Consider the following 13,805-nt stretch of genomic DNA (forward strand, 5'->3'; position numbering starts at 1 on the left):
AGTAACCTCTCATAATAGTTTGATTATAACGATTCCTTTTTTTTAATTTTTATTTTATTCATATGTGCATACAATGTTTGGGTCATTTCTCCCCTCTTCCCCCCACCCCCGCCCCTACCCCTCCCCTTACCCCCCCCACCTCCCCCTTAGCCTCCCTACCCCTTCGCTACTCGACAGAAACTATTTTGCCCTTACCTCTAATTTTGTTGAAGAGAGAGTATAAGTAATAATAGGAAGGACCAAGGGTTTTTGCTAGTTGAGATAAGGATAGCTATACAGGGAGTTGACATGCATTGATTTCCTGTGCATGTGTGTTACCTTCTAAGTTAATTCTTCTCGAACTAACCTTTTCTCTAGTTCCTGGTCCCCTTCTCCTAGTGGCCTCAGTTGCTTTAAAGTATCTGCTTTTGTTTCTCTATGGATTATAACAATTCTTAAGGCATTTAATTCAACACAAGACAAATGTCTAGCCTCTCTTTGAGAATGTAAACTCATTAAAGGTATTATTTCTCTTAATTCCAAGCATGCTGTCTTGCACTGAACTTTATTTATTGAATAAATGATTTAGAGTCTATAAAGTATTTAACACAATATAATTCCATCATACTAAAGTAATTTTGCTTTAGCTTCTGAAAAAAATTATGAGATAGATTTCAAAGGTAAACTTTCTCTCATACCCAGCATGAATATTTGAATAAAAGTAGTCCTGAGAGGCACTCACTTGCCAAGGTCTTTAATTTTCTATTGATAGTTTAGAGAAATATTACAGCAGTGTCCTGTTGTGATGGGGATAGGAGGAATGTTTCAAGACCTCCAGTGGAGCCTAAAACTTTGGATAGCAGCAACTGATATATTATCTTTCTTCCTATAAGTGTACACACAAGTTTATGCCTTTTCCATTTTAACAAAGTACTTATCACTATACTATACCTGCAACTTTTGCCCTTTGAGATGCAACAGCAAAAGTACCATGAATTTCTTTTACCTTCTTCACAATTTTACAGATAAAACTTAGCAACCTTGGCATATGATTTTTTTTCTTTTCGTTATGAAGTCAAGATCTTTCAACTCTTTACTTAAAGGAAACACTTAATAGATTCTTTAACATATTGGAATTGTCAGCATCACTACTCTTTAGCTTTGGGGCTATTAAGTAAAATACAGTTTAATTAAACACAAACACTATGATATCACAACAAGGACAGTCAATTTGATTACCAAGATGGCTACTAAGTAGGCAAGATACACTGGACAAAGGAATGAATCACAATGGGGAAAGATGGTGTATACTTTAAAAAGTAAAGCAGTTATTTCTGGAATTCTCTATTTAATATTTTTGGACCACAACTAACCTTCACTGAAACCATATATAAAAAAGGACTACTGAATTTCTAACAAGCCTGTCAATTTCATTTATAGAACCTAAAAAAAATTACTTTAAATTTTAGCACAACAACAAAAAAAGTAAGTACTCTGTACCTCCCCTCCCTGTATGGTTTTGTACATATTTAATGCCCCTTGAATAGTTTTACAGGATGAATTTATATTCACTTTGCAGAGAAGATTCACTTAGCAAAAAGTATGCTTTAAGTGATTATAATGAGGTTTTCCAAAAATTAGGAAAGAAGGAAGAAAGAAAAGGGGGGGAGGAACTTTGGGTCAGAGTGCCTATAGCTAATTAAATTAAGAAAAAAATAGGTGAAACACTTTTTTCTTTTTAAAATCTGGATTCTGTCTTATCAAAGGCTCAAATTATTTTATCCACTGTGAATCTTTATGGGTGGGGAAGGGGATTTAGACTACAGGATGAGGCATTTTTCAAACTTATTTGGATATGGATCATTTATTTTAGAAATGTTTAACTTTGTAGATTTTGCCAAACTAAATCATCAGAAAGTTTTCTGACTCTTAAAATTACTAACAAAGAAATTAAAATTTAAATATAGCCAATGATGATATCGATGACATAACACAAAAGCACTAAAAATGGGTATCCATACATGACATAGTTAGAAAAAACAAAAGTTACTTTAAAAAGATGAATCTGCACCTTCTCAGAACCTCAATTTCCGGAAGGAAAGAAACTGTGTACAGACTAAAGTCATGTGGACAGAGGAGCAGGAACTGCACAGGAAGCAGAGATAAGCTTGTTTGTAAGTAAGAGGCTAAGTAGGTGATATGTGATACTAAAGATTTAAAAGAAAAAATACAGAGTATGCAAGTTCTGTGATCAGTGTAAGAATGAGATTTCAAAATCTGCTTGAGTGGTCTAATAAACTGAGTAGGAGGGAAAAGCTTAAAGAAGTAAATAATTTCAACAGTGAGACCAAAAGGATACTATAAAATAAAGAGTGGGAGAGGGCTGGAGTATGGCTCAAGTGGTAGAGTGCCTGCCTAACAAGTGTGAGGTCCCGAGTTCAAACCCCAGTACTGCCCCCCCACAAAAAGAGTGGGAGAATTAGAACTGATAAGCAAAATTGGAGGGGAAAAAAAAGATAGCTTGTGGTAGACCAGTGTAAACACTCCAAGTAGAATTAAATTGCTAGAGTTGATGTATGGGTAACCGGCCTTTCAAAGCACCCCAAGAAAGGCAGATGCTTGGAGAAATGGCAAAAACACTACAGCAATGGCTTTTAAAGAAAAAGGGGATTTGTGCTTAAGGCAGGGGAATTCCTGAAGAAGAAGTTATAATAGTTGAAGTGAAAGATGACCATATTCTACAACATAAAGTTTACAGCCATTAATAACATTACAAAGTCTACTCAGAAAATACAGAATTTTACAGTAGCTCAGACATGCACAGAAATTTACCAAATGGATTCTTTGGACAACAATTGTAATTTTAATTATATACAAATATAGTATAAAATATACATTACTTTACCTCATGGAATGCCCAGAAAGTTCCTCCAAGGTGCTTTCAGTGTCGAGAATCTGTTCATATTCTTTAACAGAACGTTTGCTACTAGTACCAGATTTCTTTCCTTGATGGGAACCATGTTCTGAGCCAGACTGTACTTTTTCCTCATCAATAAGTGAATTCTGTACATTTCCAGTGAATGAATCCAACCCTGGAAAGTAAATTTCTTATAAGGCCAATTCCCAAAATTCAAGTTACTGAGATAGCTGATACTAGATTTCAATAAAATAATTGGGAAGTGGAGATTGGGAAGACTGCAGTTTAAGGACACCCCAGGCAAAAAGTTAGTACCCATCTCAATCAATAAACTGGGCATGGTTTGATGGACCTGTAATCTCAGGTACTCAAGAGGCATAGGTAGAAGGATCACAGTCTGAGACCAGGAAAAACAACTAAGGACCCTACCTAAAAAATACTTACAACAAAAGGCTGGCGGAGGGGCTCAAGTGCGACAGCACCTGCCTAGCAAGCATGAGGCCCTGAGTCCAAACTCCAGTGCCACCAAAATAAATGAATGAATGAAGTGAAATGCATAGAGTTTGTTTGGCATTGTGAGAGGGAATCAGGGAAACTGAAAGTCACAAAACACGACCTATAATCTCATACGTTTAGATTATATATAATTTTCATCTAATTGGTTTTAGATTGTTTTTAAAACCTCCATTGAATCAGATTGTTTATACTTATGAACTTAACATATCATGATATTTGAAAGTTGCACAGCATATTGTAGTAGAAGATGGCTAGGTTTGGGGAGTCAGAAGTAAGAGTCTGTGCTTTGCCAATGACAACTCAGTGACCTTAAGTGAGACTCTAGCTAATAATGCATGACAATTGCAAAACTACAGAACTGAGCAACATGAGCATGTCCAGCTGAATTTTAATATGATGAAGTACTGACTGAAGATAAGGCTCTGATTTTAATAACTTGGGCTGGGTGTGATAGTGCACACCTGTAATACCAGCATCGGGTGAAGGTGGAGTGGGGCAGCTGACACAGGAGGATCACAAGTTCAAAGCCTGCCTGGGCAACTTATCAAAACCCTGCCCCACAATTGAAATAAAAAAAAAGCGGAAGAGGTAGCTCAGTGGTAGAGGACTTGCCAAGCATGTGAGAGACTCTGCTTCAATCCCAAGTACTGGGGGAAAAAAACTTGCAAAACGCTTTATACTACAGCTTCATCTTCATATTGTAAATAATATATTAGCACATTATAGACATTGGTAAGTCCTGTAGGAAAGAATCCTGTTTTCTTCTAAAGGCATTTCCCACATTTATAGAATCATAAAGCTCTTTTATTCTCAAATTACCCATGAAAGAGCATATTTCACACAACCTGTACTTCACTAGAAAAGAAAGGTTTTGGGATGTGCTGGTAAAATGATGTCTAAAGGACTGAACTTTAAGAACACTTCTAATATATAAGAGATTATACTATATGTTTAAGAAATATTTTTTCCTCATATTCTCATCCTGGAAGTATACTGGCACTGGCTTTTGAAGGGCTATTTCCCAAAATGAAATTTTAGGCATAAAACTCTTTCCTGCATTATTTCACTTCTAGAATTCTGCCCTATAGGAATTCTTCTAGAATAGATGAATGCATAAAGATGTATTTCTAAGGCTATCCAGTGTAGCAGTATTTATAAAAATAAAAGTAAAAAAGAATATAATCTAAATATCCAACAATGGAGAACTGGCTAAATAAGCTATAATATATTCAAATAATAGAAAACTAGGCAGTCCTAAATCAGTTACGGTAGGGTACATCTTTAATCCCAGCACTTGGGAGGCTGAGGCAAGAGGATCTTGAATTTCAGGCCAGCCTGGGCTAAATGTGAGACCAGTGTCTCAACAACAAAAAGAACACTAGGTAGTCCTTAAAAATGGTTACCCATACTTTACTAACAGAAAAAGACAAATAAAATAATCTACAGACAAACAAAATAACATGTAAAATGTGATCTCAGGCATGTAAAATTTCCAATTTATACATGCCCACAAACTGGAAGAAACCTTACTAAAAATATTAACATTTCACCATTAGATACCATTAGGATGTCCACTTTATCAAAGCAGAAAATAAAAGTGTTGTGCAAGGATGTGTGGAAACTGGAATCTGATGCATAGCTGATGAGAATGTAAAATGGTGCAGCTGCTATGGGAAACAGTAGGGGTGATTCCTCAAAATAATAAGCATAGAACTCCTAATTGATCCAGCAGGTGGTCATCTGAATATATACACAAAAGAACTGAAAGCAGGGACTCAAACTGATACCCATATGCCAATGTTGATGCAGCAGCATCTTAACAAAAATATGGTAACACCAAATGCTTCTGAGCAGCTGGATAAATGCAATGTGAAGGAAATTCTGGTATATGATACAACAGGAATGAATCCTGAACTATTTTGCCAAGTGAAGTAGCCAGATACAAAAGAACAAATATTCCTACTTATACAAATTCTACTTATATGAAGTACCCAGAGTATTCAAATTCATAGAAGTGGTAAACAGGACAGTGGTAACCAAGGGCAGGGGGATGAAGGAGTAGAGAGGTGCTGTTTAATGGATGCAGAGTTTCAGTATAGTACGATGAAAAAGTTCTAGAGCTGAATGGTGCATGATGTAAATGTGTACTGAATGTCACTGCACTGTATATCTGAACATGGTTGAAATGATAAAATTTTGTACATAATATTTTACCACAATAAAAATTTAAATGTTAACATTACAAAGAGGGATTTCAGGGGATTTTTTATTTTCAAATCATAGTTTTCTATATTGACTGATTTATTCTTATCCATCTCCTCCCCCTTTTTTTAAAGTCCATAACCAGTATTTATCTTTATAAATAGGAAAAAAAAATTTTGAAAGCAAAATCATTCCCAAGCTTGAGGCAATCCTATGAACTTAAGAGGCTCTTGAATAATCACTGTATCTCATCCTCACCTGTAGGCCTACAAAACAAATTACAGTTAAAAGTAGAATAATCACCAAAGACAAGGAGAACGTTGGGAGAGAAAAAAAAAAAAAAAGAGTGTAAATAAGGCCACTGAAAGTATCTCAATCACTCACAAATATTTATTGAATGACAATGGGCCAGCTACTGTGCTAACTATTGGAATGTACACATTATCTGATAATTTCATCTCAGCTTCAAAATTACCATATAAAATATCTATTACTATCTCTATTTTATAAATAAGAAAATTTGAGGATGATATTTAATGACACTTAGAAATGCATATCATACACTATTAAGTTTTTGTTGTTGCTTTTCTTTCCCATCTATGTCTCCCCACTCACAATACAGATGAGGCCCAGGGCCTGGGTTGAGGTGTTTATGGGGTAGGTTCACTTTGCCTCCTCTTTCTATACTGTCAATGTGAGAACACAGCCTGTGGTAAGCACCAGGAGGCCATGATTAAGTTTTTAAAAAATCAGTTGCAAAGCACTATACTAGTATTTGTTTTTTAAATAAAGGTGTCTATAGTTTTATGTATATATGGGGAAAGGAGTCACCAAATACGTTGTTGTAGTTATTTCTGAACAGAAGGGTCAAGGTGGATTTGTATTTCTTGTATGAGAGTTTACCTGCAGTTCTTAATTTTTTAATCATGTATATCTTTTGCATTAAAAGGTTTATAATGTTATATATCAAGAAATATTATAATAACAACAGACATATAAAATAAAAATAAATTTCTTTTTTTGAAGGGGGTAGTATTGAGGTTTGGACTCAGATACTCATGCTTGCTAGGTAGGTTCTCTATGTTTGAGCCACTCTTTCAGCCCTTTTATTGTTTTAGGTTTTTTTTTTTTTTTTTTGGATAGGGTTCCACAACTTTGCCCAGGGCTGGCCTTGGTCTGTGATCCTCCTATCCATCCCTCACAAGTAGCTAGGAACCACAGGCATTAACCACTATGCCTGGCTTATGTGTTGATATGGGGTATGCTAACTTTTGTTCAGGCTGGCCTCAAACAACGGTTCTTTTGATCTCCACCTCCTGTGTAGCTGGGATTACAGCTGTGAGCCACTGCACCCAGGTTAGATTTCCTTATTACCATAAAGAAATTCTTCCAGCTTCATATGGAATTAAATCATAATTTTCTATCACTACCACAAAACCACTGGTAAGAGAAAAAGTCACCATGCAGGATTCCACTTACAGTCTATCTTTTCCTTTTTTCCTTTCTTTCCTTTGGAATTAGATGAATGAGATGATGCAGCAGACTGGGCTCCTGATGAATGCTGAGAGGTAACATCCACACAAGAAAGGTCATAGGCAGGCTTTCGGCTAGAATGGTCCTCCTGAGTGCCTAAATTGCTACCACCAATACTGTCAAAGAAAAAGTGGTTAAAGAAAAAGTAAAAAGTCTGAGTGAGGCTACCAATTCTATTTCAAAGACGCTTTAAGTCTAAGGAATAGATATCACTACATATGTATGTGTATATATATATATACACATACATATATACATACACACACCACATATATATATATATATATATATATATATATATATATATATATATATTCACTACCTACACAGAGAGAGAGAGAGAGAGAGAGAGAAATTAAAAGGTGGAAGACATCCAAGGAATACTGTGTAAGAACTTAATCCCTTTATGAATATTTTGGAATGGTGGTAATACAAGGAAAGAGAAAACAGAAGCATGTTTAGAAGCCTGGGACTAGCATAAAAAATGGCTTTTCAGCACAGAAGTCCATGGCCTCTTTATTACTATCATGTAAAATTTGGATCATTAACATTTTCATAACTTTTTATTAAGTAAACTTTTATAACAGTCAAAAAAGACAAAAAGAGAAAAGTCTTACAACACAGTTAAAACTAAAGATATATGAAAATCTATTGAATCACTAGAAGAATTTAACTACAATCAAAGATGGCTTCCACTTTGCTTTTTTCCTTACCACTATAAACCTGGATTGTTCTTTATGGCTCAATTTATAACTGAGAAAAATCTCAGATGAGCTATTTACTGAAGTGAAACTAATAAGAAGAAATATCTCAAAGGAAAAATACAGAGCTAGAGACATGGCTCAAGTGGCAGAGCACAAGTGCAAAGCCCTGAGTTCAAAATCCAATACTAAAATAGATAAATAAGTGTATTATGTACATATGCATATACAAAATGTTGAATACTGGAGAATGTGATGTCAATTTCTATCCAAATTTGTAATTTTATACAGTGTAACTATTTTCCCTTTGGTAATCTTAAAGAGAACAATAATTTAAGATTATTATTATTATTATCCTTCTTTAACCTGAAATTTAACAGTGACATTAAATATCACCACAATTAAATCCTTAAAAAGCTTTAATTTAAAAATTTAATCTTTTCTTTAAAGGTCAAAATTTAAACCTATACTTTTCCTGTTATAATTTTAATAATACTTATTTCTATTACTCCAATTATATTTAACAAATTTTATAAGATCACATAATATTATGAAGACTATAATTTGTGTTATGCAAAAAAAAATTGAATATGAAGAATTACAGATTTATACAGTAACAAAATTTAGAGAGAAAATTCTCTCCAGCAAAGTCTAGTTCACTTAGTGACTTTGAACAAGTAACTTAACCTCTGTGCCTCAGTTTCCTTTCTAAAATAGGAATATTAACAGTAATACTTAAAACCAGGCTACTATAAAAATGAATTAATACAGGTAAAGTCCCTCAGTCTTTTCAGTATCTTGCATATTAAATGCCCAATAATTATCAAGTATTATAATCATTATAATTACTCTTTTTCAAAGCTTTACAAAATTTCAGGTGTTTTCCTGACTTTAAAAAAAATTTCTGTATTATTTAGGATCAGAGAGCCAAGTATCTATCTGATCTTCTTCAATCATAGTACAGAAAACCATTTCTTAAGCTTTTTACATTAGTATACCACATGATAGTTTCCCAATACTATATTTAATTGGGGATACACAGATTGTTTTGACAAACCTGTATACTGCTGCCTATGTGCCAGGCCCTGTTTTAAGTATTTTATAATTTACTGAATGCTCATTAACCAGTCTGTGAAGGCAACTTATGCATAAGGAGGTTAAGTAATATGCACAAATACAAACGACTAATAATAATGACAGCCAGGATTTAAACCCAGATAGTCCGGACCCAGGGTCCATGATATTCCTACTATATAGCTCTACATACATGATTCAACAAGAACATTCAACTTATAATCACACCACAGCTTTCATCTGTATATTTTTTTTACTCTTCATACTTTAGTCCGTATTACCAACATATTCTTACTTAGATTCAAGAGCTGATTTTTTTTCTGTCAAAGTCCCACTCCCTGAAGAGACAAAATCATCTTCATATGAAACACTGCTTAGAGGGGTTGTGATGACATTCAAAGGCTGTGATGCTGATGTTCCTCTGTCTAATCTGTCTTCAAACCCTGTTAAATGATTGAAGCATAGTTTAAAACAAAACAAAACAAAACAAAAAACCGTAAGCAAAGCATTCCACAACATGGAGATTCACAACATAAAGAAGTAATTTAGTTTACTTTTATTACAGCTTCTTTTTAACTTACCTTTTTAATCTAACAATGTATTTTTAACTTTTTATTAAGAAAAATTTCAAATATACATGAAAACAAAACAGCATAAGGAAACCAATGATCCACCCCCCAGCTTCAACAATGACCAATACATGAATAATCTAGTTTCAGTTAAATCTCTTACTATTCCTCTCATCGACCAGGCTCCCACACATTATGTTGCAAATCCCTGATAATATATCATTTCAACTCTAAACATTTCAATATAACTATAAAATAAAAATCTAATACAAGAAGTGAAACCAATAAAAACTAATATATTGGAGAAAAAAAATACACAGCTGGAGTCATGGCTCAAGTGGTAGAGCACCTGCTTTATAAGTGTAAAGTCCTGAGTTCAAACCCCGATACAGAAAAAAAAAATATATATATATATATATATAACACACATATAAAATGTTGAATACTGCCAGGCATCAGTGGCTCACACCTATAATCCTAGCTATTCAGGAGGCAGTGATCAGGTGAATGGAGATTCAAAGCCAGCCCAGGCAAATAGTTAGTGAGACCCTATCTCAAAAAAAAAAAAAAAAAAAAAAAAAAACCATCACAAAAAAAGGGCTAGTAGAGTGGCTCAAGGTATAGGCCCTGAGTTCAAGCCCCAATACTGGAAAAAAAATAATAAAAGTTGAATACTGGAGAATGTGTCCTCAATTTAAGAATTTTAAAAACAAAACAATTTTCTTATAAAAAATACAAGAGTATGGTATGTTGCTTTCATCAAAAGAAATCAAAAGGAACCAGAGAGGTAGGAGGGGGGGCGGGATTGTGTGGCTCAAGTGATAGATTTCTTGCTAGGCAAGTGCTAGGCCCTTGCCTAGCAGTAAAGCAAAAAAATAAATAATTAAAATTTTTAAAAATAAAAAGAACTTTAAAATCAAAAGAAATTTAAAGTTAACACCAACACAATTAAGTGGTTAAATACAACAGAGCAATAATGTATAAAAGTTGGCATAAGATCATAAAGAAGTGCTTAAATACGAATTCTAGGAAAAAGCAATGTGACACCTAGTAGAACCTAAGAAGAAAGATGAAATCAATTCATTTGTCATAATTTGCTCATTACATACAGTGGAAATCTCCAACTTAGAAATTCTAAGGTTATGTTAGTACAAGTTGAATAGAATCCACCTATGGCAGAAAGCAACTGGAAGGAATTGAGTATCTCACAGGACAGGAAAGCTGTATTGAGCTACAGAATTCTTCAGGAAAAAGAAGAGACCTTTAGAAGTTAGTGTCATAGAGGCTGAAAACATAGCTCAGTGGCAGTATGTGTAAGCCCTGGGTTTGATCCCTAGCACCATGCCCGCCAAAAAAAGTCAGTTAATACCTTGACCACTGTAATCCTAGGATTCACACAAGTCAGTGTTTTAAAAAATATACTTCATTTAAATTTAAGTATATAAGGAAGGTCACAGAAACCCTAGTATGCCCTTGATATATACCCAATCTTGAACATCACCTAAGAGTTCCTCTAAATTAGATAAAAATTTCTACAACTACCAGTCAACTACTGTTTTATGACAATAACTAAAAAAAACTAAAATTTCGATATTAAACTCTTAATAATATAGTTAAATTATCCTGCAGATGATTCACATATGTCTCCATTTTCCTTGTAATAACAAATGTATGTTTAAGTATATATTTTGTACAGAAATTATGAAATAATGTTATCTTAAAATAACATACAATGCCATCCCTTTACTTTTCCTCACCTTTTCCATATAACTGATATGATTTGGTAAAAATATTAATGACACTATGTGGGCTTCCCTTTGCCAATTCTTCCCATGGTCCTTTACTTTGTGTATCACCTATGTGCCCCAAAAGTGGCAAGTACTTCTCAGCTTCCTTCTGAAATTCTTTGATGGATTCATAGGGATTTCTTTCTCCAGCACAAAATTCCTTTTCTTTTAAAACTTCTGCTACTTTTAGAAGGGACCGTCCATCCTGAATTCCCTCTTCTTCAGACAGACTCCCTTCACTAAGAAGGGGCCCTTCACTGACTGAATCTGTGCTGGAACAAAGAGTCATTTTGGCTTTTTCTTGAGAACAAACTTGTACATCAGAGCTAGAAGAGTCAGTCTGCCTCTTACACAACTGTGCCAGCAGCCCTCCTGGTTTAGGGCCAGGGGATCTCATTCTGAAACTTGATATGGCACTTTGAGGTCTTATCATCTCAGGAAGTTTTTTAAATTCACTAAGGTTGCCTACACCAGGAAGATCATCATCAAAAGTTGCATGAGATACACAAGTTCCCAGCATCTTCTGAATCCGGGCAGAGAAAACATCTTCTGTATCCTCTTTCACAGGTGGACTTACAGCCTTAGTCCAAGGTTCGTTTTCTTGAGTTGCTTGCTGCACAACGTACTCAGTGTTCAACATTGACCCATAGTTAATGTTGGCTCCAGCTAATTTCTTGGCTTCACTTTCAATCCTGCTGGACAAAGAAGCAGCTGTTGCTTTCAAGGCTTCAATACGATCCAGTTTACTTTTATATTGGCTGGCACAAGGTTTTAACAAGGCATCTGGATGAGCAGCTGGTGAGGTCAGATATGGTTGAGGTGTAAAAGTTAATGGCCCTGAAGCCATATTATGATTCTTCCTGGTTGTTAAAAAAGATTCAAAATCCTTGTGCAAAATTCCTGCATGTTCTAGATTCAAGAGATGGGAGAGTAAATTTCCAGCTGTTCCAACAAGAGGCTGCAGTTGTGAACTGTGAACCCGTGGGCTCAATCTCTCAGGTTGCATCCATGTAGGTTCCATCAAGTCTCTTCTGGAAATAAAAATCATAAAATGTTAGCTAACACAGAAACTCTAATTCTTTTTTGTTTTTTTGCAGGGCTAGGGTCAAACCCAGTGCCTTGCTCATGTTAGGCAAGCACTCTATATCCCTGAACTACATCGTAAGATCAAGCCATCATTATTTCTTAGTTTTGTTTTTAATTTTTGTGATTATAAGGATAAAGTATATACACGTCAAAAAAAAAAGTCCTGGAGGCATGGTTCAAGTGGTTATGCCTAGCAAGCACAAGGCCTCAGTACTACACACAAAATAAAAAGATAAAACAAAGATTACTCATAGCTAAATAATCAAAAAGAGTCACTATTAATAGTTCACTTATATTTATACCCTTCCTAACATTTATCTATGTATATTCTGTGTTTTAATGGTTTTATTTGTACAAAAATGGGATTTTACCATACGTAATGCTTTTTAAGCTGCTTTCTTCAAAACAGTTGATTTTTAAAAAACTATTAATTAAAGAGAAGGTATTAAAAAACTTTAAAATTCTGTGGACAAACTTCTTTAAAATATTGTCTTCATACTATCCTTTAAAAATGTTATACAAAAGAGAAAATGGGTAAGATTTAATACAGACATGATATAGATTATTCTAATCAACCAACATTTACTAAATGCTAAAGACTGAAGTTTAACACACTAAAAAATAGAGGTTTTTACAACCAACTTGGAAAAAATTAATGAGTATCAAACAAGTAAATTAAAAACTATAAGTACCAATTATAAATATACAATAAAGGGTAGAGTGTCTGTAAAGTCTAAAATAAAAAGAAAACTTTTTCTTTTCTTTTTTTTTTTTTTTTTTTTGCAGTACTGGGCTTGAACTCAGGGCCTCACACTTGCCAGGCAAGTGCTCTACCACTTGAATCATTCCACCAGCCCAAGAAACAGGATAAAAATACCCTAATCAATATTATGTACATTTCCTTATACTTCCAGGCAATATACTTCCTGTATATTGAGTGATACTACACAGATTAAAGTCCAATATCCATGATTAAGACGAACCTTAGAAGAGTAACATGAAGTTTGTCCTTGGACTTATCCATTATTCTTTTTAGAAGACAACATGAAGATGAGCTTATCAAATTTGCAGATGACAGAAAACAGGGAGCAATGACTACCCCCAAAAATGACCAAATTATCATTCAAAACTATTTGTAAAGGCTACATGTTTAGACTAAACTAATATGGATAAATGTTAAGTTCTATAATGGCTCAAAAAAATCACCTGAAAGAGACTAATAAGGTGATAAAGGAGTAGATAAGCATGCCAAACAAGATGTGGTTGGAAATTAAGTGATAGCGGTCTTTGATACTGATGGTCTGCTAAGAAGAATGGAATGAAGGAAGGAAGACTAGTACATACCACAAAATAAAGACTATTACAAATGCAAGGTTTCGGGGTATTAGGGCCTAACTAAGCTGCTAGTAATAGGACTACAAGGAGGTTATAACATAAAAGA

At 34.4% G+C, this 13,805-nt stretch overlaps 1 protein-coding gene and 1 non-coding gene across 8 annotated transcripts in view; both read right to left on the reverse strand.

The window, feature by feature from the left end:
• Nucleotides 1–13,805, reverse strand: part of Cep350 (centrosomal protein 350) — a 168,055-nt gene that overhangs the window by 100,235 nt on the left and 54,015 nt on the right. For all 7 annotated transcript variants that reach the window (XM_074047329.1, XM_074047325.1, XM_074047327.1 and 4 more), the window contains 4 exons: nucleotides 11,249–12,309; nucleotides 9,218–9,365; nucleotides 7,094–7,263; nucleotides 2,885–3,071 (listed from right to left, as the gene is read on the reverse strand). In XM_074047329.1, coding sequence (XP_073903430.1) covers nucleotides 2,885–3,071; nucleotides 7,094–7,263; nucleotides 9,218–9,365; nucleotides 11,249–12,309 — 1,566 coding nt within the window. The remainder of the gene's footprint in view (nucleotides 1–2,884; nucleotides 3,072–7,093; nucleotides 7,264–9,217; nucleotides 9,366–11,248; nucleotides 12,310–13,805) is intronic.
• LOC141414478 (small nucleolar RNA SNORA51) lies at nucleotides 6,212–6,343 on the reverse strand. The gene has a single exon (XR_012439505.1). It is a non-coding gene; the product is annotated as a small nucleolar RNA SNORA51 (small nucleolar RNA).

The sequence above is a fragment of the Castor canadensis genome, chromosome 11, assembly GCF_047511655.1.
Source record: "Castor canadensis chromosome 11, mCasCan1.hap1v2, whole genome shotgun sequence".
Lineage (NCBI taxonomy): Eukaryota > Metazoa > Chordata > Mammalia > Rodentia > Castoridae > Castor > Castor canadensis.